Source organism: Oryctolagus cuniculus, chromosome 15, assembly GCF_051225735.1.
Source record: "Oryctolagus cuniculus isolate XC-2025 breed Fujian yellow rabbit chromosome 15, ASM5122573v1, whole genome shotgun sequence".
Taxonomy (NCBI): domain Eukaryota; kingdom Metazoa; phylum Chordata; class Mammalia; order Lagomorpha; family Leporidae; genus Oryctolagus; species Oryctolagus cuniculus.
This window is the reverse complement of record NC_142881.1, coordinates 5,765,443-5,792,779: the sequence shown is the minus strand read 5'-3', so window position 1 is coordinate 5,792,779 and position 27,337 is coordinate 5,765,443. Positions and strand designations below refer to the sequence as shown.

At 51.0% G+C, this 27,337-nt stretch overlaps 1 protein-coding gene across 5 annotated transcripts in view; it reads right to left on the bottom strand.

The window, feature by feature from the left end:
* The window catches only part of DHX32 (DEAH-box helicase 32 (putative)), a 55,807-nt gene that overhangs the window by 15,191 nt on the left and 13,279 nt on the right, over nt 1-27,337 (bottom strand). For 4 of the 5 annotated variants that reach the window (XR_007914499.3, XM_002721247.6, XM_089313834.1 and 1 more), the window contains 6 exons: nt 25,260-25,778; nt 14,774-14,967; nt 6,977-7,349; nt 3,680-3,925; nt 2,045-2,144; nt 1,797-1,955 (listed from right to left, as the gene is read on the bottom strand). Coding sequence is in view for 4 of the 5 variants with exons in the window: in XM_002721247.6 (XP_002721293.3) it covers nt 1,797-1,955; nt 2,045-2,144; nt 3,680-3,925; nt 6,977-7,349; nt 14,774-14,967; nt 25,260-25,538 (1,351 nt within the window). In the remaining variant the exon portion in view is untranslated. The remainder of the gene's footprint in view (nt 1-1,796; nt 1,956-2,044; nt 2,145-3,679; nt 3,926-6,976; nt 7,350-14,773; nt 14,968-25,259; nt 25,779-27,337) is intronic. The other variant, XM_089313833.1, reaches the window with a different exon arrangement.

The following is a 27,337-nucleotide window of genomic DNA, read 5'->3' as shown; positions in this document are numbered from 1 at the left end:
TGAGGGAATTCAGTTAATCGCTGTAGCCTAGTTATGCCAAAGTCGTTTTCGTACGGCTCATGGGTCCTGAAAGGGCGGCCACTTTGCTGCGTCTGCGCATTTCAATCAGAAGCTGAATCAGACGCCGCAGCTGCAAGCGTCTCTCTCTCTCTCTGCTTCCCAAACCGTGAGTCAGAGTTAATCCTCCCCACAGTTATGTTTTCCCCAAGCGCAGCAGAAAATGGTTGTGTGTGTATTGTCAGGAGACAAAAACCAAGCTGTCCCCGTGTCCGCAGCTCCCAGCTTAGGCCCTGGGGTGAATGCAGCCCAGAGGGCGAGAGTGAGCACAGTGGCTCCGCGCGCCGCCCTGCGCTGCTGGGGGAACCCGAGACACTGCCCCAGCCCGCCTCTGGCGCACCTGCGCGTCCAGTCCGGGAACGTCCACTCCCCCGAGCAGGAGACGCCTGGGACACCAGCGGGTGGTGATTCTGGGCTTAAGCGACAGGCAGTGGGTGAAACTGAAGGAGCAGTTCCCACAGAGGAAACCTGTTCTCCAGCGGAAGTTTCTGGAATAGTTTCAGTAGCTGGTTCATCTGTGGCGAAGCCAAGCCACCCGAAGCCCTGAGCTCACAGAATGACCAGAGCGGAGGGGACTCCCCTTCCAGATCTGTCGTCCTCCAAGACCAGAAGAAAAGTAAAGAATGGCTCCACTTCCAAAGCACGGGGATCCCAGCCACAGGGCCACTGCAGCCTGGCTCTGGGGGCCGGCCCGGGCCCTCCAGCTCCAGCCCATGTCTCACCCCGCCCCCAACCTGCCACCATTCTTAGCGCTTTCTAAGTAGCACAAAGCGGACTGGGTTCACCACATGCACTTCACAATTTTACGTCACCTCCTAGGATCGTCTCGAGGGCTACCCCTCCTCTGACAGGTCTGTCCCCGCCTGCGTGAGGTAGCTCATTGCTTTGTGACTCAGTGGCCTCATCATAAGACAAAGCGTGGGAGAGCGCCCGCCTCCCGCCCTGGTGCTGGTGTCGGGTGACAGGTCAGCAGGGCCCTGCACACAGGAGCACGTCACCCTGGGGGACTGGCAGGGCGCCCACAGACGGGGACGAGCAGACACTGCTGCTTTCGGGCCCTCCCCAGCGGCCTAGCTGAAGAGGCCAACATCTTAGCCCACATGGCCAGCATCACCGCCTGGAATCTGCATCCAGCATCGCGGCAATGTGCACCCGGCACCCAGGGCAGGCCGGCCGCTGGCCAGAAGACAGAAGCAGCCGCCCGCCTCCCTTCCTGCGCGCGAGGGAAGGCTCTGCCCCGGCACAGGCACAGCCGCCCACTCCGTGTCTCCTGCCTTCTGCTCAGCGCTCTGACTTCCAAGGTAGCACCGGCTGGCGGAGCAGCGAAGGGCCCACCAAGGCTCTGGAGCACAGGGACTCTTCCAGGACAGGGGGCTTCTCCCAGTGTGCTCCGTCCATCCCCCGGAGAGAAGTGTTCAGGCTGTAGCGAGACAGTCTGAGCCCAGAGCCTCACAACTTGACCGCTCATGCCCACGTCTGACCCCTGTGGCAACAGACGGATATTTCAGGGCGGCGACAGGACTCCTAAAGGGGCCGTGTGCCAGCAATGTCCCCTCCAACAGACTCCGCCCCGGCTGCAGCCCCGACTGCGGCCCACAGCAGACCACTGCCACGGCCCGGAGCTACTCCCTGTGTGTTCTTTGAGAAGTGGCTCCCAGAGCATCTCTGCCTCCATGGGAAGAGACGCCCAGCGCCAAGCACGCCCTGCCGCCGGCCCCGCGGCCCGCCCTCGGCACTACCTGGCCGGTTCATGAAGCCGCAGTGGCCCAGGCCCGCGATGTCTATCCTCTTCAGGAACAGCACCATGCTCGTGAGGTTGGCTTCCTGCATCTCCGCCGGCTTCAGGGGCCGCATGTCTTTGGAGGCGAATTCCTCAGCATAGAGACAGAAGAGCTTGCCTAGAAGAGACAGGCAGAGGGCTGTGGCGGCCGCGCCTCGGCTGCCCCGGGCAGGTTTACACAGCGCGGATCTGGTGTCCGCCTGCTACCTGAGGACGATGCGCCGACAATCTGCTTGCGGATCTCTGCCTGGCTCTGGCTGATGGGCTGCGTGACAAGCGAGGTGGCTCTGATTCTCGGGTTGTACACCTGTAAACGGAGACACCGGCATGCAGCAGGCTGGCCGTGGGCCCCTCCCGCCAGGCAGCGCTCACCCAGGCCCTGGGGCAGGCTGGCCGTGGGCCCCCTCCCGCCAGGCAACACACTCACACAGGCCCTGGGGCAGGCTGGCCGTGGGACCCCTCCCACCAGGCCACACGCTCACACAGGCCCTGGGGCAGGCTGGCTGTGGGCCCCTCCCCGCCAGGCGACACACTCACACAGGCCCTGGGGCAGGCTGGCCGAGGGCCCCCTCCCGCCAGGCGACACGCTCACACAGGCCCTGGGGCAGGCTGGCCGTGGGCCCCTCCCCGCCAGACGACACACTCACACAGGCCCTGGGGCAGGCTGGCCGTGGGCCCCCTCCCGCCAGGCGACACGCTCACACAGGCCCTGGGGCAGGCTGGCAGTGGGCCCCTCCCGCCAGGCGACACGCTCACACAGGCCCTGGGGCAGGCTGGCAGTGGGCCCCTCCCGCCAGGCGACACGCTCACACAGGTCCTGGGGCAGGCTGGCTGTGGGCCCCCTCCCGATAGGCGACACACTCACACAGGCCCTGGGCTCGCACTGGGCCCCCCCATGCACGCTCGCGTGACCATCAGTGTGGTGTGGTCCCTCCCAAGTCTCGCTGACACGCACTGTGACCTCAGCGGTCTCGCCTTCCTCATAAGCCCAGTGCTTCTCCGGGCATCGCAGCCACACAGAGACTGCACCGGGAACTCAGGGTGACTGAGGGGCAGTGAGGCTCTGGGCGCCCTGACCATGGACAGAAGCAACAGGACCAACCCTCACTGTCGCCAAGGCAACCTTCACAGTCGCTGGGACCGCTACGTCCCAGTACGACGAGGACACTGAGGAGGCCCATGGTCCCTGGGAGGGGAAATCCACTCGACGTCGAACGCAGTAACCAGACCAATATTCAGGAGGCTCAAATGCTCAAACGCCATGGCTCACGAAGTCCCAGTGTCTTTAGAATTTGGGATATCTTATTTTCATTTTTTTTGGGTAGTTTATTTAAAAGTAGTAAAAAAAAATTAAAAAGATTTAGGATGAAAATATTCTCATGTCACTTAAAAGCTAAAATTTGCTAACATTAAAGTCAGCGCACTTGAAACTTGTTCTGGTAAATTCCCTCGGGTAGGATTTTACTCACTTTGCTCCAGGGCCACCAGAGTTATCCAGCAGATACACACAGAGGCACACGGCACTCAGCCAGGAGGCAGGTCATTCGCTCTGCTGGGCCCTGGCCTGGGCAGGCAGCGACGAGGAGGCGTTGCCTCTGCGCGTCTGCGGCTGTGTCTGTGCCCGCAACTCTCCCCTCTGGCATCTCAGCTGGGTTAGTTTCTTTCCGACCACCCCCTGCTCACGAAAGCTGCAGGAATCCTTCCCCGCAGGCGTGGCCCCACGTTCCGAGCACCTCTGGGTCACACATTGCACCTTCACCTTCCAGTCAACGAAAGGCTGGGACCCGAGGAACTGGTGCTTAGGAACCATCCGTGATTATTAGCTGACGCGGTCATAATTACCTTCCTTCTTTCCACACCCACATCAATAACGAATCTGACGGTGTTGCTCCAGATCAAAGATTCGCCAGAGCTGGTGGTCAGCACCACTCTCCTCTGAGTGGCCTGGCAGCTTCTCTCCGCCTCGTCGGCTGGCTTGAACAGCGTACACTTCTCTTTCGGGTACAGAGGAACCACCACCAGTTCTCCAAGATCTGGGGTCAAGTGAGAGCCTTCCTGACACACAATTTCATAGGCTTTTTCAATGTCCTATGGCAACAAATAAATAAATAAATAAACAGCATCATCCATGAGAAATAAGTATAATACAACTCCCCTCCTTAAAAAAAAAAAGTCTGAATTAACTACAAGTGTAGGCAACACTGTATAATGTAGATAGGGGAAAGAAATGCTGTTGCCAACATATATACATCTGTTTCCTTTTTTTTTTTTTAAGGTTTATTTATTTGAAAGGCAGAGTGATGGACACACACACAGAGCAAGAGAGAGAGCGCACATCTTTAAATAAGGAAAGGAGACATAACTGGAAGAGAAAATTTCCTTGGAGAAGTCAAACACAATTTATTAGCGACTTCACTGCCTTTACCAAAGCAGTCTGCCTCTTGTGAGATGTACTGCTTTGCCTCTGTGTGTCTGCCCTGCTCTGCTTCCAGCGTGATGCAACTTCACGTACCCACTGCCACTGGCAGGTAAACAAAAATCTTCTCACGTCGATGATACATCACTTTTTTGAAGTTTCATTTACTTGGAAGGCAGAGCGACAGAGAGAAGTAAGGAGAGATCTCCCACCCACTGGTTCACTCCAGTTGCCTGCTGGGGAGGCCGAAGCCAGGAGCAAGGAGCTCCATCCGTGGGTGACAGCGTTACCTGCTGGCTCCGGCTTCCTGAGAATGCACGCCCTGGGAGGCAGCAGTGACGGCTCGAGGACTTGGGCCCTGCACCCGCGTGGGAGACCCGGAGGAAGCTCCTGGCTCCTGGCTTCAGATCAGCGCAGCTCCGGCTGTTGCAGCCAACTAGGGAGTGAACCAGCGAATGGAAGACCTCTCTCTCTGCCTCTCCTCTCTGTGTAACACTGACTTTCAAATAAATAAATAAATCTTTAAAAAAAAGTTTCCCTGCCAAGTAGGTTAGAGAGAAACTACGATTTGCCACAACACTACGTACAAGTAATAGGGACAAGGGTGAGACATTTTAGACAATATTCTAGACAGTATTTTACTATCTTTCAAATCACAGTTTTTTTTTTTAATCTTACATAAAATAGAAGGGACCTAATGTAATTCTTACTCCCTTTAAAATTTCCCAAATATATACTTACTAGGGGCTAACAGACTCCTATGGTAGCCTCATTTATACAGTCATTAGAGGTCATTAAGAATCTGAGTAAAAAGATGGCCTCTGGCCAGCAAGGAGGCCACCCCAGCTGCCAGTGAGGCCCTGGTCACAGCGGCCGCCCCCACCACCCTCAGAGGCTCCGCCGGCAGCTTTCACCCAAGCGCCGTTGCTTTCCAGGCCGCCTCTGCCGCCAGCCTCACCAGGGGCTGCCGACTCCACCACCAGCCCACAGAAGTGCATTCCTCAAGTCTCAGGTTCCGAAGTCTCTGTGCCGTTCACTGTGGTCACACTAAACTTACAACAATCGGCCACCACAGGCCCGCCTCCTCGATTCTGTTAGGAGGTTTATTTCCCAAAATCCACTTTGCAGTTTCTGTTCACTCTGCCTTGAAGGACCAGCGCTCCTCCCAGGGGAGGGGGGAGAAGCGGGCGTCTGTGTCCTCGGCCAGCGTTCCCAACTCCCGGAGTTTTCTGTTCTGATCCTGCCACTCTCCCCTTCCTTGGGTGTCAGCAGCTACACTGACCACCTCTCTCTCTTCACATCGTCTGTCTCCTTAATCACTCCAGGACTCCTCTCAGGGCTTGCCTGAGGATTCCGAGTCGTGCAGGAAGAGGGGACGACAATCGACTAAATCGCAGTAACACACAGCAGGTTTACTGCTCGAGAGAGTGTGAACGTCTACACACGGAAGGCCGTGTCACACATGTGAGATTACATGCAGTTGCACAAGTGAGATCTGAAGTTACAGAAACAGATGTCATTTCGGCTGTGCGGACGCTGAAGTCCCCAGAGCGGGGGACGGGTCACCCTTTAGCTGTGACCGGAGTAGAACTGATAATTCTCTAAGTATTTTGGAGCTCGTGAGCACTCAGGAAAAGGCTCAGTCTGTCTGTCCAGCTGGTGGGTCTGTCTGTCTGTTCTGCTGGTGGGTCTGTCCGGCTGGTGGATCGGTCCGTCTGGCTGGTGGGTCTGTCCATACAGCTGGTGACTCTATCTGTCTGGCTGGTGAGTCCGTCCGGTTGGTGGCTCTGTCTGTCCAACTGGTGGGTCTGTCCGGCTGGTGGCTGTCTGTCCGGATGGTGGGTCTGTCTGTCTGGATGGTGAGTCTGTCCGGCTGGTGGCTGGGCCACTGGCAGAGCTTCTGCTCTGGTTTCTGGCCAATCACTGGAACTGCCATGGGTTCGAGTCATGGTCTAAACGCTCCTGCCTTCACTCCCCGGGAAGATGGGCAGGAAGAGGAGGCCAGGCCACGAGCCTGGAGATGAGCGGTGGAGCTCCAGGGCTCCTGGAGCCGTCAGACTCAGCAACAGAGGCTGGAGAGGGCAGGAGGGGCGGTGCAGCCGCAAAGAACAGAGGAGCAGAAAACGAGGCCACGTGCACAGTTCCGTGTGTTCCTCCCAGAAGTCCTAACGAGGATTTCTCTCATCCTCCTTGCAAGGAAAGGGGCCCCCTCTGGGGAGTCGGCCAGCCGGAGGGTGTCATTCACCAGGTTCCTGCCTCCCGCCCCGCTGTCAGGGGCCAGCTGCAGCCAGGCATTCAGGTCCTACTCCTGATCTTCACCGGGGCACCGCAGCTGGGGCTGAGCTGGAGTCTCCCGGCCTCTGCAGCACCGAGGGAGTGCTGTTTGGAGCGAGACCGCGAGGCACCAGCTTTGCGCTGGGCAGCACCCTGCGGGCCCGGGCCAGAAGGGAGGCTGCTGGGGACCCTCCTCCCCGCCCCCCCCACATGCGTCCCACGTCTTTGTTGTCAGAACGGCGTGTGACTTTGAGAAACTGCCCTGGTTCTCCTTTTAGGCACGGGTTTTATTTACCCTGCTTCTTGGTAAGTCTACAAAAAGGAGTGTGACAGAAGCCAATATTTAAACAGTTAAGTGGCAAGCAGAGACCTGTGTGTGTGTTATTACAGGCCTCCCAGATGAGGCCCTGTGTTATGTATTCGGTTGACTTAGAACTTTACGCACTTACTTGTTCACAGGCCAGAAAGACTACGATGTCACCCTTCTCACCCGAGTGGTGGATTTCAAAGATCAGGCTCAAAATCGACTTCAAAGAGTCCTTCTGAGCACCACTGAGGTACACGACCTCCACGGCGTGCTTGCTCTTCACCTCTATGAGGGGCACGTCTCCGTAGTAGGAGCTGAGTTTGCCGATCAGCAGTGGCGAGGAGTTAATGATGAGCTTCAGTTCTGGTCTCGCGAGCAGAACGTCTTTCAGAAGTCCAAGCAGCACGTCCGTGGCAATGCTTCTTTCGTGCACGTCATCTACGATGATGACCCCATAGCTACCCAGAAAGGGGTTGGACATCATCTCCCTCTGCAGCATATCGTCGGTGCAATACCTGGCAGGAAGAACAGGGAGGTGAGACCACGCCGACCCAAGTCACGGCAGCATGCCCCCCTTCCCTCTCTCTCTTGGAGCCCAGGCTCCCTTGGGCTGATAAAATCCGCCGACCCACTAACACAGACGTACACAAAATTTGCCCCCACTGTGTATGTTCACAGACTGCCCTAAAGGCCGTTGCTGAATCCCAGCTTAAAAACCTCTGCCTAAATGTTTACTTCAAATAAAACAGGAGTTGCGTTTAACCGCTGCCCTCTGCATTATAAACAAAAAGAAATCACCATAAAAGACCCTTGGCAGGTTAGAATATCAGCAGTGGGAGAACTCGAAGGAAAAGTGTACAGTTTTCAAGGATACAAGGACAACCCTGGCTCAGGCCAGGGCCAGCGAGGCCCACTGTGGGGCATCGGTGCTGGTGGCTTGCTGTGGGAGACGACGTCACCAAGACGTCAGCTTCAGCAAGGCTGAAATGCCGCTCAGAGGTCATCAAGCAAAGCACCTACCAAGAAGCCACCTGAGGGGAGCTGCAAACGCCCGGATCCCTGGGAGGGGAGGGACCACTAGTGATGCTGGGGGTTCCCTGGTGGTTCTGGGGGGGTGTAGTGGTTCTGGTGGGGTTCCCTGGTGGTTCTGCTGGGGGTGTAGTGATGCTGGTGAGGTTCCCTGGTGGTTCTGCTGGGGTTCCCTGGTAGTTCTGGGGGGGTGTAGTGATTCCGGTGGGGTTCTCTGGTGGTTCTGCTGGGGGGTGGCCCGTGGCTGGGCTCGGCCTGGGTTCTTGTCACCACGCGAGAAAGAATACAAGGAAGAGATGTAGACAGGATTGGCGAGAAGTGAGACATACATACAGGCAAAGGGCAAGTCCACACGGGGAGGAAGTGCCGATAACCTTGAGAGGGCGAGCACTGCCCCCTCTGGGTGTGGCGCTGTCCCCTCTCAGTCCTGGAGGCACAGGGGCTGGTGCCCGAAGCACGGCTGAATTGGATTTCAAAAGGGGTAGAGTTGGGGGCAGGGCTTGCGCACCCCCATTCTGTGGGAAGCTTGGAAGTGTCATGGCGTCAGGTGAGTGATGGAGTAGGTGTGTTGGCCATGGCTATTTTATTATGATCTAAAGGGCATCACGGGAACACAGCACACTGGACATTTCTACCCAGCAGTGGTCTCTGGCCCCTGTGCTTGGCAAGGAGGGGGCTGTGGTACACACGGGGCTGCAGTGCGGGAGCTGGCAGGCCTCCGCTCCTCCTTGTTGGCTACCTCCCTTCCCACATTAGCTGTTGGGATTTTATTTTTTAAATAATAAAAATAGGGGCTGGCACTGTGGTGTAGTGGGTAATGTCTCTGTCTGCAGTGCCAGCAATTCATATGGGCACCAGTTCACGGCCCAGCCACTCCACTTCTGATTCAGCTCCCTGTTAATGGCTTGGGAAAGGAGTGGAGGATGGCCCAAGCTTGGGCCCCTGCACCCACGCAGGAGACCTGGAGGAAGCTCCTGGCTGCTGGCTTTGGATCGGCGCAGCTCCGGCCATTGTGGCCATTTAGGGAATGAACCAGCGGATGGAAGATCTTGCTCTCTCTCTGTAACTCTGCCCTTCAAGTAAACAAATGCATCTTTAAAAAATAATTAAAATAACCGCCCATTAGTCATTCAGCGCTATGAAAATATCTTTGATACTAGTTACATATTTCTCTATATTATTGCCTGAAGACGCTAGTTCTTTAAGCTTTCTATCCATAAAGTACTGTCTTCCTACTCTGGTACGCGTGGTCCTGGGACCGCAGTACCGAGAAACGCTGGCTTGCAAGGTCGGCCCTTGCTGCTCTCTGGGAAGTAGATATGGGGAGGGTGACTCAAGCCTCCCAGGACTCTGCCTCAACTGTTGAGCAACACAGTTTATGCTGAACATTTGCCTTTCTTCTGGGAGTCGGGAATTTTGGACGTAATAGGCAGATGGTGCCCATGTGACCAGCCCTGAACGACCTCCAATGGAAGCTCCACTACAGACCGTACTACTTGTCACACTGGCTGCTGGAGGACAGCTGCAGAGTCCATGCCACCCACTGGGAGAGGCCTCTGCCCCTGGTTTCCTCTGCACCTCACCCCAGTCACCATTGCCCTTTATATGGGTTTGCTTTGTATCCTTCACTGTAACAAAAGACAATAAGCTCTCATCCACTGGCTCATTCCCCAAATACCCACACACAAAGGCTGGAATTGGACCAGAGTTGAAGTCAGGAGCCAGGATCAATGCGGGTCTCTCCTGTGGTTGGCAGGAAACAGATTACTTGAGCCATCACTGCTGTCTCCCAGGGTCTGCACTGGAGGGACCCTGGAATGAGCTGGGAAGGGCCAGGAACTGTGGGATAGCAGTTTTGTTTTTTTAAAGATTTATTTTATTCATGTGAAAGATAGAGTTACAGTGAAAGAGGAAGAGACAGAGATCTTCCATCTGCTGGTTTGCTCCTCAAAAGGCTGCAACGGCTGGGGCTGGGGCCGGGGCTGGGCCAGTCCAAAGCCAGGAGCCTCTTCCAGGTCTCCCAAATAGGTGCACTGGGGCCACCTTCTGCTGCTTTCCCAGGCGAATCAGCAGGGAGCTGGATCCACAGTGGGCGGGATGCCGGCTTGCAGGCTTTACCTGCTGCGCCACACACTGGCCCCGACAGCAGCTTCTAACTGCTAGGTGCAACGCTTGCTCCTGCAGCAAACCTTACTCGTGAACAGACCCCGGCTGAACCCTACGGAACCTGGAGTGGTCCTCGATTCACCCTTCAAGAAAGAAAGAAAAGGAAGGAAACACGCGTTCGTGAAGGCCCTGAGGCCTGCCAGGTGAAGTGCTGGCGTGTAACCTGCAGGTAAGTCTTCAAGGTCGCCATCATCAGCTCGTATTTATGAAGAAGGGAACTGAGGCCCAGGAAGGCTGGCTGAGCTGATACAGCCAGGCTTGTATCTGGATACCTGTACATCTGGGTCACTGTTACGTCACAAAGACCCCAGGACTTTGGTGAGGATGAGGTCATGTTCTTCCTCTGTGTAGCTTTTGGAGAACAAAGCCTTGGCTCCCTGCCTTTCTCTTCCTTTCTGCTGTCACCCCAGGAACCGGCCAAATGACTAACGATAAATCATTCCTTTTCTCAAACTTAGGAAACAGCTTGATTGCTACAGTGTAACACTCTGTGCAAAATGCAGATACTTCCTGGTCTTTGGCTGAGGTCACTAAGTGTGACCTAATGATGCAAGTGACTACTGCCTCTTGCTTCGAAATGCACCGTTCCAATCGATGTCACTTCCTCAGGGTGAGAAGTTGAATCTCTGTTCTCTTTCCAGCAAAACGCACCCAAGCTCTGCCCGTATGGAAGCAGTGTGGCTGGCAAAGTGGAGGGGCGTATGTGTAATGTTGATGTACCTAGGATTCGCTAAGACATGTACCTGACAGTGACATTTAAAATTCTACTAGACTGAGCAGGCAAGGCCTCCCGGATGATAATATAAACACCAAGGAATCAGGAAGGCTTGGTCCTAAAACTTACAGTACAAATCTTCCTATTTTTCCTACTTATCACAGGGATGTATTTCTTACTTTTATGTTAGTAAGATATTGTGTGTATAATGCTTTAGAAAGTGCCGCTGCTGATAACAACGTGAAAAATACACAGATACACAGCCAAGATCTCAGGAAGTGCAATCTACATTTTAAATTCTTAAGATATAATTTCAAAAAGCTAAAAATGCTAAAATATTTAAAAGCTTTACTAATATTGTCTACAAGCATGAGAGTATTTCAAAAACTTCAAGGACAATGGAGTAAGAAGAGTTTACTTTGGTACAAAACAATTTCAAACCCATGTATATAGAGGGTCTTCAATAAAGTCATTAAAAATGCATATGGAAAAACTGGGTGAATTTCAAAACTTTTTTTTGAATCAAAATAAACTTCTTTCCCTTCCTTCCTAGCAAAGCTTAATGAAAAGAAATACACCTACTTAGAACCACAAACTTAGCTTTCAATTCCATTTTTCCATGCACTTTTTGAAGCACATATATATAATGAATTTGACTTTAACAAAAATTTGAGAACTTTTCAGCTTTCAAAACTAAAAAGGTCAGTATCTGAAATCTGTGTCACTTCTAAAGACTGATATGTAGTTCAAAAAGACTAATTTAGGTATATAATATTCAGGTACCCACTGTTTCAAAAAAGACCTGAAAAAAGCTCTAAAATGAACTAAAAAATTGGTAAATATGGCACCCAAATAAACGGTAGCAGGCATAAAGACAGCTTTACTGAGTGCCTATCATGTCTGAAGGATGGGACACTAAAGGGGTACAAAGAAAATGAAAAAAAAAATATATAAATTATCTTTCTTAAAAATGTTTTTTTTTTTTTTAATATTTATTTATTTATTTTGTGAAGCAGAGTTACAGAGAGGCAGAGGCAGAGAGACAGAGGTTTTCCATCTGCTGGTTCACTCCCCAGTTGGCCACAATGGCCGGAGCTGAGCTGATCTGAAGCCAGGAGCCAGGAGCTTCTTCTGGGTCTCCCACATAGGTACAGGGGCCCAAGCATTTGGGCCATTGTCTACTGCCTTCCCAGGCCATAGCAGAGAGCTGGATTAGAAGTGGGGCAGCCGGGACTTGAACTGGTTCCTATATGCGATGCCAGCACTGCAGGCGGCGGCTTTACCAACTGTGCCAAAGTGCTGGCCCCTAGAATATTATCTTATATGATCAGTAATCAAACTTAAATCCTCTGATTTAAATAGATAATGAATTTTAAATTATTCAGAATTATGGCTAGTGTTTCTCTCCAAAAGAACGAATCGAGTTCTAGTTAAAAGGATAAAAAGAGCTAACACGCACATATACCGTGTGCTGGGCACGTATATTAACTTGTTCAGGTCTCACAACAATGCTCTTGCAGGAGTACCAACCTGCACATCTTGGGGAGGGGCCACAGGCACAGGGGTCAGAGGTCAGGTGCGCTGTGAACGGCTGCCAGTCAGTGGTGGAGTCTCTTTTACGGCCTCCCCTCCAGCACACAGACTACCGGGAAGAGATCGGGTTCTGCTTTCTCTTATGGCAGAAGGGGCTTTTCAGCGGCTCTGGCCTCTTTCCTGAGGCTCCAACTGTTTACAGCGATGCTGCACGGTACTGCTGATTCTGGGCTGGTCTGGGAAAATGCACTGTGGAAAAAGAAAGTTCAGTGCCCCGGCAACAGGAGCAACTGTAAAGAAAGCAAAACAAGAGAGGCTGGTGCTGCGCTGCAGGTTAAGCCACTGCCTGTGACACCAGCGTCCCATATCCAGTGCCAGTTCAAGTCCCAGCTGCCCCACTTCCGATCCAGCTCCCTGCTAATGCACCTGGGAAGGCAGCAGAAGATGGCCCAAGTGATTGGACCCCTGCCACAACGAGGGAGACCCAGGAGTTCCTAGCTCCTGCTTTGGCCTGGCCTAGCCCCAGCTGCTGTGGCCATTTTGGGAGTGAACCAGTGGAAGGAAGATCTCTCTCTGTGTCTCTCCCTGTCTGTAACTCTGTCCTTCAAATACATCTTAACACAAAACGAGAGGACAAGGCAGGGCAGCAACGCAGAAGGAAGCAGAACCTGCGGTGGTCACCCAGGCCGTCCATTTCCATCCACCTGGAAGGAAGGTGCCCTTACACGTGGCCCCAGCACACCTGAGCACTGGTCACGTCAGCCAAGGTGTGCTGCGTGCAATCAGAACCAAGACTGCTCTGGGGTCAGCTGTTGTCCTTTGGCCGTCAGAACTGAATGCCTGGGTTTTCACCATAAAACAACCCCACGAAAGTCACCTCCAAAATGTGGTAGATGTTTGAAGGGTGAGGCATGTCTGACCTCTGATCTCTGACAACATTGTTAATCTCCCCACAATTATTTACCTTTGTAGCCTTCTCAATAGAGCCATGCAGATACAAGATAAGGAGTTAGGCATATACAATTAATTATCTTAGTATTAATTAAGATACAAACTGCTATAATGTTTCATTTGAAAAATAACCATACCATGAGTTCTTTCCAAAGGGTTTCCAGAGTCTGATGGCATTAGATTTAAAATAAATGCATTAACTTTAGGCCCTAGTCATAGCCAACATTTAATTAAAATGGAGATAATTTGAAAGACTACTTGAAAAGGAAAAAAGTCCAGAATGAATCTGCCCTTCCCCCCATGTGTACGTGTGGTCCTGTGCTGCTCTCCAGCTAGTCTGTGGGTGTCTAAGCTTCAGGGAGCCTTAGCCGTTCCTTCTGGCTCGCTCACACGCACTTACACAATGCAGAAGTTACAAGTGCACACCAGTTCCATGACTCAGGAGGACCAGAACTGCACCAGGGTGCGCCACAGCTCGGCTGGGACAGGGCCAGGCTCCTACTGCCACCGTCGAAGTGGCTGAGCATCCTGAATGGGGCAAGTGTGCCAGCCACCGCAGGCGTGGGTGTGCAAAAGCCACCCTGGCCTGGCATTCTAAGGCAGAGCTTGCCGAGTGCTGTGCGTGGCATGCTGGCAGGCTGCCCCGGCAGCTCCGGATGTGCGGAGACACAGATCTCAGACACAGATCTCCCGGGCAGGCAGGCGGTGCCTGGGGCAGCCGAAGCCTGCGGGACCGTCATGGCTGTTGACCGGATGCTCTGACCGACTGTCCTGGGGCTGCTGCACAGACTACCACAGCCTTCTATGGGGCCTTGATGTAACACGCCCAAAGAGTGACGTTTCCGGTGTTTCCGCTTTCTCTGTGCTTTTTCTTTTCTCCTTTTTATCAAGCTTTTGGAACACTTATTCATAGGAAATCTCACAATGTATCTGAACAACAACGACAACAAGAGATTCTGCAACCCGTGGCAGCCACAGAAAAGGCTTCATGGAACCCACACGATTCTGAAAATGACGATTTGAGAGATGCAGATCTGAACCACTGTGGTGGAGGGAGACAGCAAGGATTCCCCAAGCCCAGCGGCAAGTTTGCCGATTCATGCCGTGGGAGAGCTGGGACTCTGCACCACTCAGCACGAGACAAGCCCAGGAGAGACACAGGCATTCCACGCACAGGGGCTGCTGGGCACGAAGGCAGGGGTGTGGGCACACAGAGAGGGACAGGGGCCCACAGGGTGGCACCGGCAATAATGCAGACCCACTGTGAGGCAGCACTCTGGAAGTGGGAGCCTGCGGGCGTTTGGGGTCCAAAGTAACAGGTTGTACCTTTACGCTGAGGATTATGGGAGTCATGGAAGCAGCTGAGATGAGCAACTTCCGGTGATGCCAGTGTGAGAAAGCAACTGGCGTGTGTCAGGCTGGTGACGGGGAGACCAGTTACCATCGCCCAGGTGCTGAGCACGGCAGGCAAGGACAACGCTCTCGGGACTGCAGAACCCAAGCCAAGAGTCATCAGGGCAGCAGATGAAACTTCCAGAAACCAACCTCAGGATCGTTTCACTGGTACAGCAGTTCTCAAAAGGGATCACGTAGCCAACTTCGTGACCAATGTTAACATCCATTTCGTCGGCTACTCGCAGGGCAAGCTGGACTGCCGTCTGCTTGTGGACCTGTGTGCATATCACGCCCCCGTGCTGGTAGTGGATGGAAAGGCAGTATTCAGCACACCACTGAGGAACCTTCAACGGGAAAGAGACAGGGTCAGCTCCCGCTGTGCAGACAACAGCAACGACAAACACGCGGCAGCTCTGTCCTACGGCAGGGCTCGTCAGCGATGAGGCCTCTCCCCACCGAGCCACCGGTGGGCTGCGTGGCATCGTCTCTTAGCCAAACTCTGACCACTTTGCATTATACATGCTTATTACCAGTAAACGAAGGCAAGAACAAACAGGAGTTAGCAGGGGACTGAAGCCGTCAACCTGTCAGTCCGACTTCCAGAAGAAAAGAGGGATAAGAGCAAAATGAAAGAAATGTTTTTAACCTAAGCTGTGTGTCCCCAAAGGCTAGCATGGTTACAGATGCTTACTGTCGTTCTGATTGTAAGAAAGTCCCATTAAAAATACGGCTTCCGGTGTCAGCCACTGTGTTTTAACAATGTAAATATTCAGTAGTCTTTAGATGAAACAATAGTGACTTAATATCAAAGATTTACATTTAAATCTAAATAATCATAATACCCACATAAGCCTACTTAATATTTCTCTGCTATTAAAAGCTAAAATGTACCGATAATTTATTATTATTTAAAGACAATTTAAAATAAATCCAATGAGATGATCAGTCATTTAGATTCAGAAAGTCAATTCCACACAAGGCTTCTCTTATGCCATTTTAAAAGTCCTTTTTCTAAAATATATTGTGAAGCATCTGATTTTTTATCAAGTTCATTTGTAATACTTATTAGAGAACCACTGAGTTGATTTGCAATCTTAAGGCACCCTCAATAACTTACGCTTTGTTATATGAATTTTAAAAATCAATCATTCTAAGAGTGTTTTGAAATAAAACTAAGGTGTCCAGAAGTGTAGCATCTTGAATTATCTTGAGATCTGCTATTTACTAGACTTATGGAATTCTTAGGTTTTAATCCTCACTGTAATTTAAAAATAAACTTACAGAAAATATTAACTCCAAAATGTTGTTACACTGCAGATTCCCCCGTGACTAAAAGCACAAATGCACTTCCTCCACTCTAAGATAGGTGTCAGCCTTGTCAACAGGTAGAAAACTATCATTTCCTCAAGGCCTACTTTGTTCTATGAAAGGGGAAAGCTTAGGACGCTGCCCTCAGGAAATCTAGAATCAAGACAAGAATCAGGAAATACAAAGGAGACATTGCAGGCCTGGCTCTGAGTAAATCACGACTGTCCTGAGCTGTGTTTCCTTACCTGCAAACCAAGGGGCTGGGTGAGGAGAATGCCCCTATTTTCCCCGTGGTGCTCGCTGTCGCCCCCTAGGTGTGAGATCTCACAGCGCACTTCCAGACGGGGTTGCTGGTCTGTTCCTGGGGCAGACTCCAGACTCCCCTCTGAGAGAGCTGAGACCTATCTGTCTCGGTAATTAAATAATCCCAGGACTCAAAAAATATTTGAAGGACAAATTAGTGTCTCAAAGTGTCCAGAAATACTTTTAGATTCTATTATTTTATTTAGTCTATCTTGACTTATTTTAAGGTCACCAATCTAAGTGAGAATTCATGTAAAATTTTGTCTCCCTCACTCCCTAGCAGGTAATTTTTATTCATGCCAAATCCTTGATTCTTAAACTGGTGCTCTTCACTCCAGGGCCCACGTCTAGGGTTGCTAGCCAAGACGACAAGCATTGTTCATGTGAAAAACTACGAAAACTGCTAGTTTGAACCCGCCTCCCACTAGACAGGATGACCTTAAGCTCTGCATGTATGTTTTAATTTGTCCCCAGTACTCAATCGAGTACCTGACACAGAGCAGAGATAATACACATTTGGACAGATGATGGATGGACAGATGGATGATGAGGACATGATACTTCCAAGAAGTGACTTAGCATCGGAGAGGAATAATCAAATCCAGCGGCATTGTTGCAAGAGAAGAACAAGCAGTACCCACTAGCAGACTACTTACATAGAAAGAAAATAAATATTGCCAAGTCCAGACATAAATATGACGGTAACAGTATCATTAACAAGAACAGTGTTAAGTTTTTTTTTTTTTTTTTGATGGGAGGTGGTGATGAAGGAAGACAACCTGTGGGAGAGTCAGCATGAAGGTCAGCTCAACAGCACACCCAAGTGCAGCCATGCTGGGACCACTGGAAAAGCAGGCCTGGCACCCAGGGGAGAGGTCAAGGCTACAGGTCAGCTAGGTGGTCCCAGAGGGTCAGAGCTGAAGGCAATCTCTGCAAGACCTGTGGGCCAATGCCCCCATCTTGTCCATGAGGGAAGCGGACCCCGAGAGGTGCTCTGTCCAAAATCACACTCCCAGGAAGCAGCGAGAACGGACCCCGACTTCCAGCTCTCAGCCAGGGGGATCCCACTGTGCCAGCACTGCCTCTGAGCATCCTCATGAAGCCACGGGACCCTCGGCAGCTGACATTCCATGACTCTGTCTTGCCTGGGGGCAGGGTCAAGGGACAGGGCTGTAAGCGTGGACCCTGCTGTCCATCGACAGAGAACCATTGCTGAAATGATCTGCTCCACTTTCCTAAAGCACCGGACGTGCCTGGTGGGTACTGCTCTCGGGTCGGGCACAGCCACTGCCAGTTTCCTTGACTGCATGTCACTTACTCCTGCCTGTTCCTATAAACAGCTCTGTGAGATGAGGCAAGCATTACTAGGCCTGGAAGCAGGAAATGACGACACACAATTCAGCGGGGCCTTTCCCCCCTGTGCCTCCCTCTACAAGAGCAAATCATTTCACTCAAGAGGCAAAGAAACGAACTCAGCAAGGGGAACGGTCCATGGAACCACCAGCTAAAACACCCGCATATCTATGGGATGTTCGCTGACGAGGAGAAGTCCTGACTGGTGACAGGTGCACCCGACTGTGGCTCTGACTGCACAGCTGTGCCCCCCTTCCAGCAACAGCTGCTCATGGATCGTGACGACGAGTGATGCGAATGCAAACTGAAAACTGAACTGAAATAAAGGGCAACGTGAGATTCTCTGACCTGTTTGCTAGAATTCCCACCCTCACCCTGGCCTGAACTGCCACAGGCAAGCTGAGGCACAATCCCGAGTGTGACCTGAGTGTGACTTCAGCAAACTCCACAGGACTGGCTGACAACAGTCATGGCCCAGCAAACGCGGGAAATGTCATAACCAAGGGGCTTGAGCCGACAGCGGCACAAAGAGCTCAGGCCTTCTGCGCCCTTCTGATGGACACGGGGCCTGCTCCTCACCACTGCTTGTCTTGAATCCGGTTCTCTCCAGGAACCCCCCTCTGGGCCGCTTTGTCACCGTGCCAAGAGCACCTTACTCTTCTCAGTGATGAGTTACTGCCTGCTAGCGGGCTCATTCCCACACCCGGCATTCAGAAAACGCGGCCCTCCAGGTGTCGGCCGCTGGGCTGCCCCCAGGAGCCAGGCAGGCAGGAACCACAGCACCTTCCCAGGAGCCGAGTCCAGACATAAATATGAAGGTAACAGTATCACTTCGGCACTGGATACAGACCCTGGACTCTCGGCTACTCAGACTCCAAAGGAATAAGTGCTTAGCAAAAGGTGTAGAGCGTGGTGAAAAAAATAGAAAAGCGCTTAACACATGAAATAAATAACCCTATTTGCAAAGCAATTTACCTGGAGTTTTGGCAATAGACAAGCCCCAAATCTATATATTTGGTCTAGAAGCTTCGTGAACAGAAATCAGTGGATGTTTTCATTATAAATTCACTTAATAATTTTTTCATATTCTAGAAATTCCTTTTTTCTTTTTAAAAAATATTTATTTTATTTGAAACAGTTACAGTGAGAGAGGGAGAGAGGGAGAGAGGGAGAGAGGGAGAGAGGAAGAGAGGAAGAGAGGGAGAGAGGGAGAGAGAGACAGAGAGAATCTTCCATCTACTGGTTCAATCCCCAAATGGCCACAATGACCAGGGCTGGATCAGGACAAAGCCAGGAGCCAGGAGCTTCATTGGCATCTTCCATGTGGGTATAGGGGCCCAAGACCTTGGGCCATCCTCTGTTGCTTTCCCAGGTGTATTAGCAGGGAGCTGCATCAGAAATGGAGCAGCCAGGATTTGAACTGGCACCCAAATGGGAGGCTGGTGCAGCAGGCGGCAGCATAACCTGCTGCAGTGCGGTGCCAGCCCCACAATTCCTTTTCTAAATGCAGTCCTGTCTGTATGAGCCGAACACACAAAAGCCTGAGCAGTGGCACAGGCCTTATGCTGTCCCAACAGCTTCCCTGATTCAACTCTGGGGTACGCAGGGGAGGCAGCCGATGTAAGAGTGGGTGGTGGGAGCCGGCACCCCTGGCCTCTTACCTGCGGCCGGGGAGGGGACCACTTGGCCTCTGACTGATCTGCTGCCACGAGCACAGGTAGGAGGAGTCCGTGGGTAACCACAGTGCAGCCTCCATCAGGGCCTCGTGCGCTGACGTCAGTAACTAGAGGGCCCACACTGTACAAATGCTGACAGGGAAGCCAAGACGCCCTCGTCCCAACTGGGCTGCTGGATTCCGGGAGGGCGGGGTCCAGACCCTCAGGGTAGGTTGCAGGGAGATCTCCAATAGGATCCTGCAGCAGACCTGGAGCAGTCAAGGGCATACAGCTCTCTCCACTGCCATCAAGCACCTGCACACAGCTCTCTCCATTGCTGCTGGGGCCAGCAGACACCCCGAGCGATCCCAGAGGGAACGTGCTGTCCTTCCCGCCTGCTGCCAGGGACTGGCGGCCTCAGTGAGCACGTGTGTGGTTAACTAAGAGCGAAGGCAGTGGGGAGCGCCACCTCTGTGAGGCATGATGCTCCCGCACCAGAGGCCCTAGGCCCTCGTGTGGCACTGCAGTCTGCCCTGGGGCGGGGGGCGGGGGGCGGGGGGGGGCTGCTTCCTCTTCTGCCTTCTCTGAACATCGCCAGCATGTGACAAGTGTGGTGCCTTTTACGTTGGGACCAGAACCAAGACTCCCCATGCAGAGAGCATCTTACAGGTGGCCAACTCTCCCATTGTTGAGTCCTTCAGTGACACGGCTGTCAGAGGAGCCGGCCCCTTCTGAACTAGGTGTCTGTCACACAGCACACGCAGTGCATCAGGTGGAATCTACCAGTAGTCACTGGCGGCAAGGCAGAGGTGTCCAGGGCTACTCAGCTGCTCCAGGCTTATGCACCCCACAGATCCACCCGCTCCAGGGACATTTCGTGACAAAAGCTAGAGAGGCAGAAACAAGCAAAACAGCTCAAGAATGCCACCATTTCATGCAGGTGTCTGCTCCAAAAGGCTACCAGGAAAAGGCTCTGGGAGCCCAGGGGAGCAGTGGGCTCCTCCCCATGGCAGTGACACCAGAGTCTCCACTGTACCTGCACCAGACAACCACAGACTTTTTTTTTCTCTCTTAAAATTCAGATCTGGCTAAAAAGCCCATGAGAGTTTCTCAGGCATGGAAAGCCAAGACACTGTGGCAAAACAAAACAAAACAAAACAAAACAAAACAAACACCTAAATGAAAGATCTCTGTGAGTGAGATCTTAGTGGAAAGAACGGGCCATCAAAGAAGGAGGTACCTTTCTCTGAAGGGAGGAGAGAACTCCCACTTTGACTATGGCCTTGTCTAAATAAGGTCGGAGTTTGTGAACTCTAGAGGCTTCCACAGCCTTGGCAGCTCATGACAAGAGCCTCGGGTGATTACTGACGTCATAAATAAGAGTGTCAGTTGTTAAATCAACAGCAGGAGTCACTGTGCACCTACTCCCCATGTAGGATCTCTGTCAATGTTGTACTATGTGAATTGACGGTAAAACTACTTCTCAAACAGTACTCTATACTTGGTGTTTCTGTGTGGGTGCAAACTGTTGAAATCTTTACTTAGTATATACTAAGTTGATCTTCTGTATATAAAGATAATTGAAAATGAATCTTGATGAAGAATGGGATGGGAGAGGGAATGGGAGATGGGATGGTTGTGGGTGGGAAGGAGGTTATGGGGGGAAAAGCCGTTATAATCCAAAAGTTGTACTTCCAAAATTTATATTAAATAAAAGTTGAAAAAAAAAAAAGTTTGTGGAAATGCATATCATGGAAAAACTGAAAAAAAAAAAAAAAACTCTGAGGAACAAAAAAGTGTCTCATAAACTCTTTAACCAAGTTGTTTCCAGAATTGAGTAAACAACCAACATTCCTACTAGTAAGATTAGCTTGGAATAGAGACAGTTTCTCACTGTTTTTGTATTATTTTTGACTTAGCTTAACCTGAAGACACATACTGCCCCTGGAAGCCCCTCCCACTTAACAGAAGACAAGATTTATCAGAATGATAAACAACTTAAAATTCCAAAGGCAGCCAGTGCTAGGCATTAATACAACACACGATAACAATCCTCATTTTTACAGATCATGTATTCTAAATGGAAACTTATTTATAAACATCTTTTCTCAACTTTAGCGTGGGTTAGCTGTTCTGAAACCCCACCGCGAGCACTCGAAGACTCAGGAACAAGTAAGAAGAGGCTGTGGACGATGGCAGCCTCGTCTCTCACAGAGCAGGGAGGCCACACACACCCCGCAGTTAGTTCCAAGGATCGGAGGCGTTGCATGAGCTCTGGGTTTGCAAGACAAGGATCTATGTCTAAATACAGTCTTCAACACCAGGACCAGGACTCTGCGAGAAACCGCCGCTTTCTACGGGGTACAGGGCACACACTTGTAAAGCCTGGACATCTCACTGCATCCAGAAGCCAAAAAAAAAGGGAGGGGCTCAAAAATGGTGGGGTAAAGTCGAAGACATGCTGGACACGTGCAGGCGGCTCCCACTGACCGCACCAGAGATCACGTCAGCAAGAGTTAAAGGGCTTTGTAATGAGTGTCCATGAGGTAACATGAAAGTTTATCTACTCACTCTGACACGAGTCAGTAAATAAACAGTGACAAAGATGAAGAAGGTCAGCCTTTGACCTTGCAGAAGAATTCCAAATAGCAAATGCAGAAGCCACATCAGAATGATAAAAATCACCATTTTGTTGCAACCCTTGTAATAACTGAAAAGGATGATCACCAAAGGATGCTAACTGGTGGGGAACGCATGCCGAGAAGCACGTTTTGCGTGGTTTCCAAGCACTCTTCTCTCAAATGACCACAGGGAAACAGGAGCTAGAACCAGGCAGACACCTCAGCAAGGGTCGAGCTCCACCTCCCAGCATGGGAAGACTCCACACCGCCTGCCTCCCGATGTACTGCAGGGAGACCACAGGGGCACAGCTTGACCCTAATCTTAAGAAAACATCAGACACATTCAGACTCAAGCCTGAGCATTCTTACTCTGTGCTGAGACAGTGTCTAACGTGACTTGGCAAATCACAGATGGGTTCCAATTTTATTAGCTGTACAGGAAATTGGGGGACCATCTACAGAGTAACTGACTTTTGCTCTTTGAACACGTCAAGGTCACGGCGAGGGTCTGGCCTGGTGGTCAAGATCGAGCTGGACGCCTACACCCACAGCAGAGAACCCAGGCTGGAGTCTGACTCCAGCTTCCTGCTAATGTCCATCCTGGGAGGCAGCAGGGATGGCCCAGGTAGTTGAGTTCCTGGGAGACCTGGGTTGACCCCAGGCTCCTGGGTTCGCTTGGCCTAGCCAGGCTGTTGCCGGCATCTGGGGAGTGAACCAGAGGATGGGAGCTTGTTCTGTTGCCTACTTGTTGCTGTCTCCTTGTCTCTCAAACAGAAAGAGAGACAGAGAGCGATAGGAAGGCCTTGTGCTTTAAAAATAATGTCAAGGTCACAAAGGACAAGCAGAGACTATGGAGCTGCTTCAGACCAAAGGAGACTGAGCAACCCTAACAATGAACTAACTGCACCGTGATTCTGGGATTGGATTTCAGACTAGAAAAGTGTATCTCTTAGATACACTGATGGGGAATTCATGCAGTTGTCTGGAAACGACCACACGGCTATCAACATTATATTCCAGACTCAGATAGTTATATCGTGACTGTGCAGTTTCTAGTGAACTCACCGAAGGCTGTGGAGTTAAAGCCATCGTGCCCTCAACTGCTGAGGCTCAGGGTGCAGACACGTATGCGTTTGTGTGGAAGAAGAGGGAGAGACGGAGTGACAAAGAAATGTGTTGAGCAGTATTGCACTTGGGGTACCTGGGTGAACAATGTAAGGAAAATCTTTGTCTTGTTTTTGTAACTTTTTTGTAAAATGTGAAATTATTATAAAATAAACTTTAAGAAAAGTTTAAGCTTGACATTTGTCCCCAGAAATGAGGAAAATTACACCCATCCAGTTCTCAGCATTATCTTGATGAACTGAAATCATTCATTGTAACAACTCTTCATAACAACAAATCATAATAAACCCTTGATACTAGACTTGAAAATATCTTTTGTCAAGCCCTCCCCCGCTTCAAATTACACTTAAAACAAGTAGGCGCCAGAGATAATAAACACTGTGAAGGCAGCAATATACAGGGGAAAGAATTCTTTTCATTCCAATCCAGAAAGTCACGCGATGACGCTAGATCACGTGGCTTTCAGATCCCCTGGGCCACAACTGTGTTATCTGGAGATGAAGGGGTACCATCAGATGACCTCTGCGCTCTGTCCTAATTCTCACATCACAAGAATCTCCAATTTGAGGGTAAAATACAGATCTCATTTAAGCCAAAACTTCAAGTTCAAATTCAGTGACTAGAGCTCAGTTAGAAATGTTTACTTTTCTTACTTATGGGACAGGAAGTGTTCACAAACGCTCTGACACTGGGAGCTCAGGACACACTACCTTGAAAAGTGACTGCAGGAGACCAGAAGGTGCCATCCTAAAGCGTGCACCTTTGGCACACTGACCACTGAGAGAAACGGCAGGTGCAGAAGTGGCTCTGAGAAGCTGCCCTTCTGCAAGAGAGACGTGCCCAGCAGAGTGGGGCCAAGGTCAGCCTGCACAGTGACCCACAACTGTGCAAGGTGCAGCCCCACCCCGGCTCAGCTCAGGTAGGCTGTTCATTGTTCTTCTCCCTTTACTGCAGGGAATGACGGCATCGAGGCCTGAAGTGTAACCACCTTCTCTGAGGTCTACTCTAGACTTCTGCTCAGGCTGCTGCGTGATGTCCCAGGTACGCATGAGGTGTACCTGTTAATAAACTCGTGTCTGCTTTTCTCCTGTTAATGTCTTTTGTTACAGGGAGTACTAGTTACGAACTATGAAAGACAGAAAAATTTACTTCTTTCTTTCCTACATTACCTGTTTTATTTTAGAAAAAAAAAAAAAAAGGTTCACTGGGGTTGGCAAAGGGTTTAAGGCACCAGATGCAGCACTGGCATCTCATATGGCCACCAGTTCAAGTCCCAGCTGCTCCACTTCTGATCCAGCTCCCTGCTAATGTGCCTGGGGAAGCAGCAGAAGATGGCCCAAGTACTTAGACCCCTGGCACCCATGTGGGAGACATGGATAGAGTTCCTGGCTCCTGGTTTTGGCCTGAACCAGCCCTGGCTGTGTGGCCATTTGGGGAGTGAACCAGCAGATGGAAGATCTTTCTGTCTCTCTCTCTCTTATTCTGACTTCCAAATAAATAGATAGATAAATAAATCTTAAAAAAAGAAAAAAAAGAAAAGAAAAACGAGGTCATTAGGCTGGGGCAGCGCCAGCTCCGTAAGCTCCTGCGTAAGCCAACCAAAGCCCAAGGCACACAGTACAATGAAACTGGAGACCTCACCCACCAGCAGCTGACGGCTATCTTCCAACCCGCCAGGCACATTCTATCTTCCTTCCGCCTGTGCAAGTGCCCTACAGCAGGGCTCTGGGAGCCTCTTCCGGGCCCGAGTGCTGCCGGACTCATGAGTTGTTCCGTGTTCCAATCAACTGCATCGTTTTAAAAAGCCCACACATCTTTTTACAACTTTAATCCTCGCCTTGTGTGACCCCAGGCCTGGATCCTAGCTGGCTACTCAGTCATTTCTTTGTGCTTTTGAATTTTGACAGCCCCTTCACCAACAAGCACATCTTCCCACCCTGGTGATCAGACCACTGGGCATGCACAAACCACAGTGGGCAAACATCGCTCACGTTTTTAAAGTCCAGTAGGCACACTGTGCTAATGCGAATGGATTTCTTCCCACCTATTAAGAGAGAAGTCAGTGGTACACCAAACACACATCTAAGTGTTAATGCAGTTCAGCTGGCTTTGAAATGAATAAAATTAGGTAAGTGACCTAGAGGTTGCCCCTGAATTGCGAATCTTCTCTGCTGTTTGGCTTGGGTATGACTGTTCCTAGGCGGGAGGCTGCTGGGACCTGCAGTGACTGAGGTGACAGTGCGACGTGCCAGCGTGCGGGCTGTCACTCACCTGAGAGCTCTTGCCGCACTTGGCACCTCCCGAGACGATCACGACCTGGCTCTGCAGCAGGCTCTCCATGAAGGAGTACTTCTCCTTCCATATCGGGAGGTCCTCTCTCTCCTTCAGAAGCTTGTAGTAGCGTGACGAGTAGGGCAGTCCATCAAAAGGGTTCAGTTCCAAGTCCTCACAGGCCAAAACGCCGTCCTCATCTCCATCACTGGAATCCAGGGATTCCGGAAAATAGCGTTTTTCCGGGGACGAGTTTGGACATTCCAGCTCCTCTTCCATCTTGTCCAACAGGGATCTCAGGCGGCTGACATCCCACAGTCGGGTTTCTCCTGTCAATAACCCATCGCGGCAGGGTGGAAGGTCTACTCACACAGATGCAGACGCCCAGGCCCAGGAGGCCAGTGCGAGGTTCCGGCAGGTGAAATTCCGCAGACCGCACTGCTCTCCGCTGCGGTGGCACCCACGTGCTGACTGCTGCCGGCACTTTTCAGCACGTTAAATAACTGCCAACGAACCACACTGAAAAACAGACAGAGTACACTGTGAAATCAGGCACAAACTCAAGACGCTAGAAAGCACAGGCATCCAAACAAGAGCACTGTCGCTTTCTCCTAACTGGCTACTGTCTGTCACTTCTGCTGTCTGCTTAAAAGTCCGGGAATCACCTAGGTTAGTTCAGCTGGAGGCCATCTTTCCCTTGGCTGGGTGGAGAAGGATTCTGTGCTGGGCCGGGTGCTCCGGGCCTGACCTCTATTACAGGCCTCTGCATGGGCAGCCCTGTGAACAGAAAGCAACAGGGGGCCTGCCGTTGTGATTGAGGCTAGCCAGTCACGTGGCCACCTAATCCCAGGACAAAAGAGATGCTGGACCTTATAAAAGCCAGAACTGTGAAGGCCGGGGAGTGCTCCCCTTATGCTGGCTATAAGAAGTCTGTTACTACCTTTTTTTTTTTTTTTTTTTTTAAAGTAATACTCTAGTTCAAAATAAAGCATAAAAAAAAAAAAAAACACCTTTCATTTAACATTTGCCTGTGCCAGTTTGGAGAGTCAAGCCAGGGAAGTGAAGTTATTCAAGCTTTCCTCTTGAGGTTACTGCTAGTTTTTATTAATAAAGTCTTTTGTTAACGAAACCAGAACTCTTCAGTGTATTTCTTGAGATTCCTTAGTCTTGAAAACCTAGGAATTTCAGCAGTCAGAAAAACACACCTTTTATTGCAGAAGGAGAGAAATTACCTCCGAGGGGAAGAGTTTTCCCCTGCATGTCAGGTAATGATCTTTCCTCTTCCAATCACTAGCAATCAAGAGAAAAAAATCTGATCACATTGCTGAAGATCAGCCTCTTGCACATTAACCAGGTCAAACTTAAAAAACAATCAAGTCGGGCCAGCGCAGAGGGTTAATGCCCTGGCCTGAAGCGCCGGCATCCCATATGGGCGCCGGTTCTAGTTCCGGCTGCTTCTCTTCTGATCCAGCTCTCTGCTATGGCCTGGGAAAGCAGCAGAAGACGGCCCAAGTCCTTGGGCCCCCGCACCCGTGTGGGAGACCCGGAGGAAGCTCCTGGCTCCTGGCTTTGGACTGGCGCAGCTCCGGCTGTTGCGGCCATTTGGGGAGTGAACCATCAGATGGAAGACCTTTCTCTCTGTTTCTACCTCTCTCTGTAACTCTGTCCTTCAAATAAATAAATAAATAAATCAAGTCAGAATTGTAAAAGACAGTCCATGATATATTGTCACTGAATTATGCTTTTGCCAGCACCTGATCTGCCCTAACTATTGCTTTGGATGGCTAGACCAAGCGGGCTCAAAGTGCTAGTTCTTAATCAGTGAGTAATAAAAGCTCTCTCTCCAGTGGACAAGCAAGGGTCCAGGAAAACAGCCAATCCCTCAAGAGGTATTTGTTGAGTGCCTTCTAAGAACTTACATTAATAAAATAGGAGTTGTGGCACAGTGGGTTAAGCCACAGCCTGTGACGCCATCACCCCATGTGGGCCCCAATTTGTGTCCCTGCTCCACTTCCAATGCAGCTCCCTGCTAATGGCCTGGGAAAGCAGCGGAAAGTGGCCCAGGTGCTTGGGTCCCT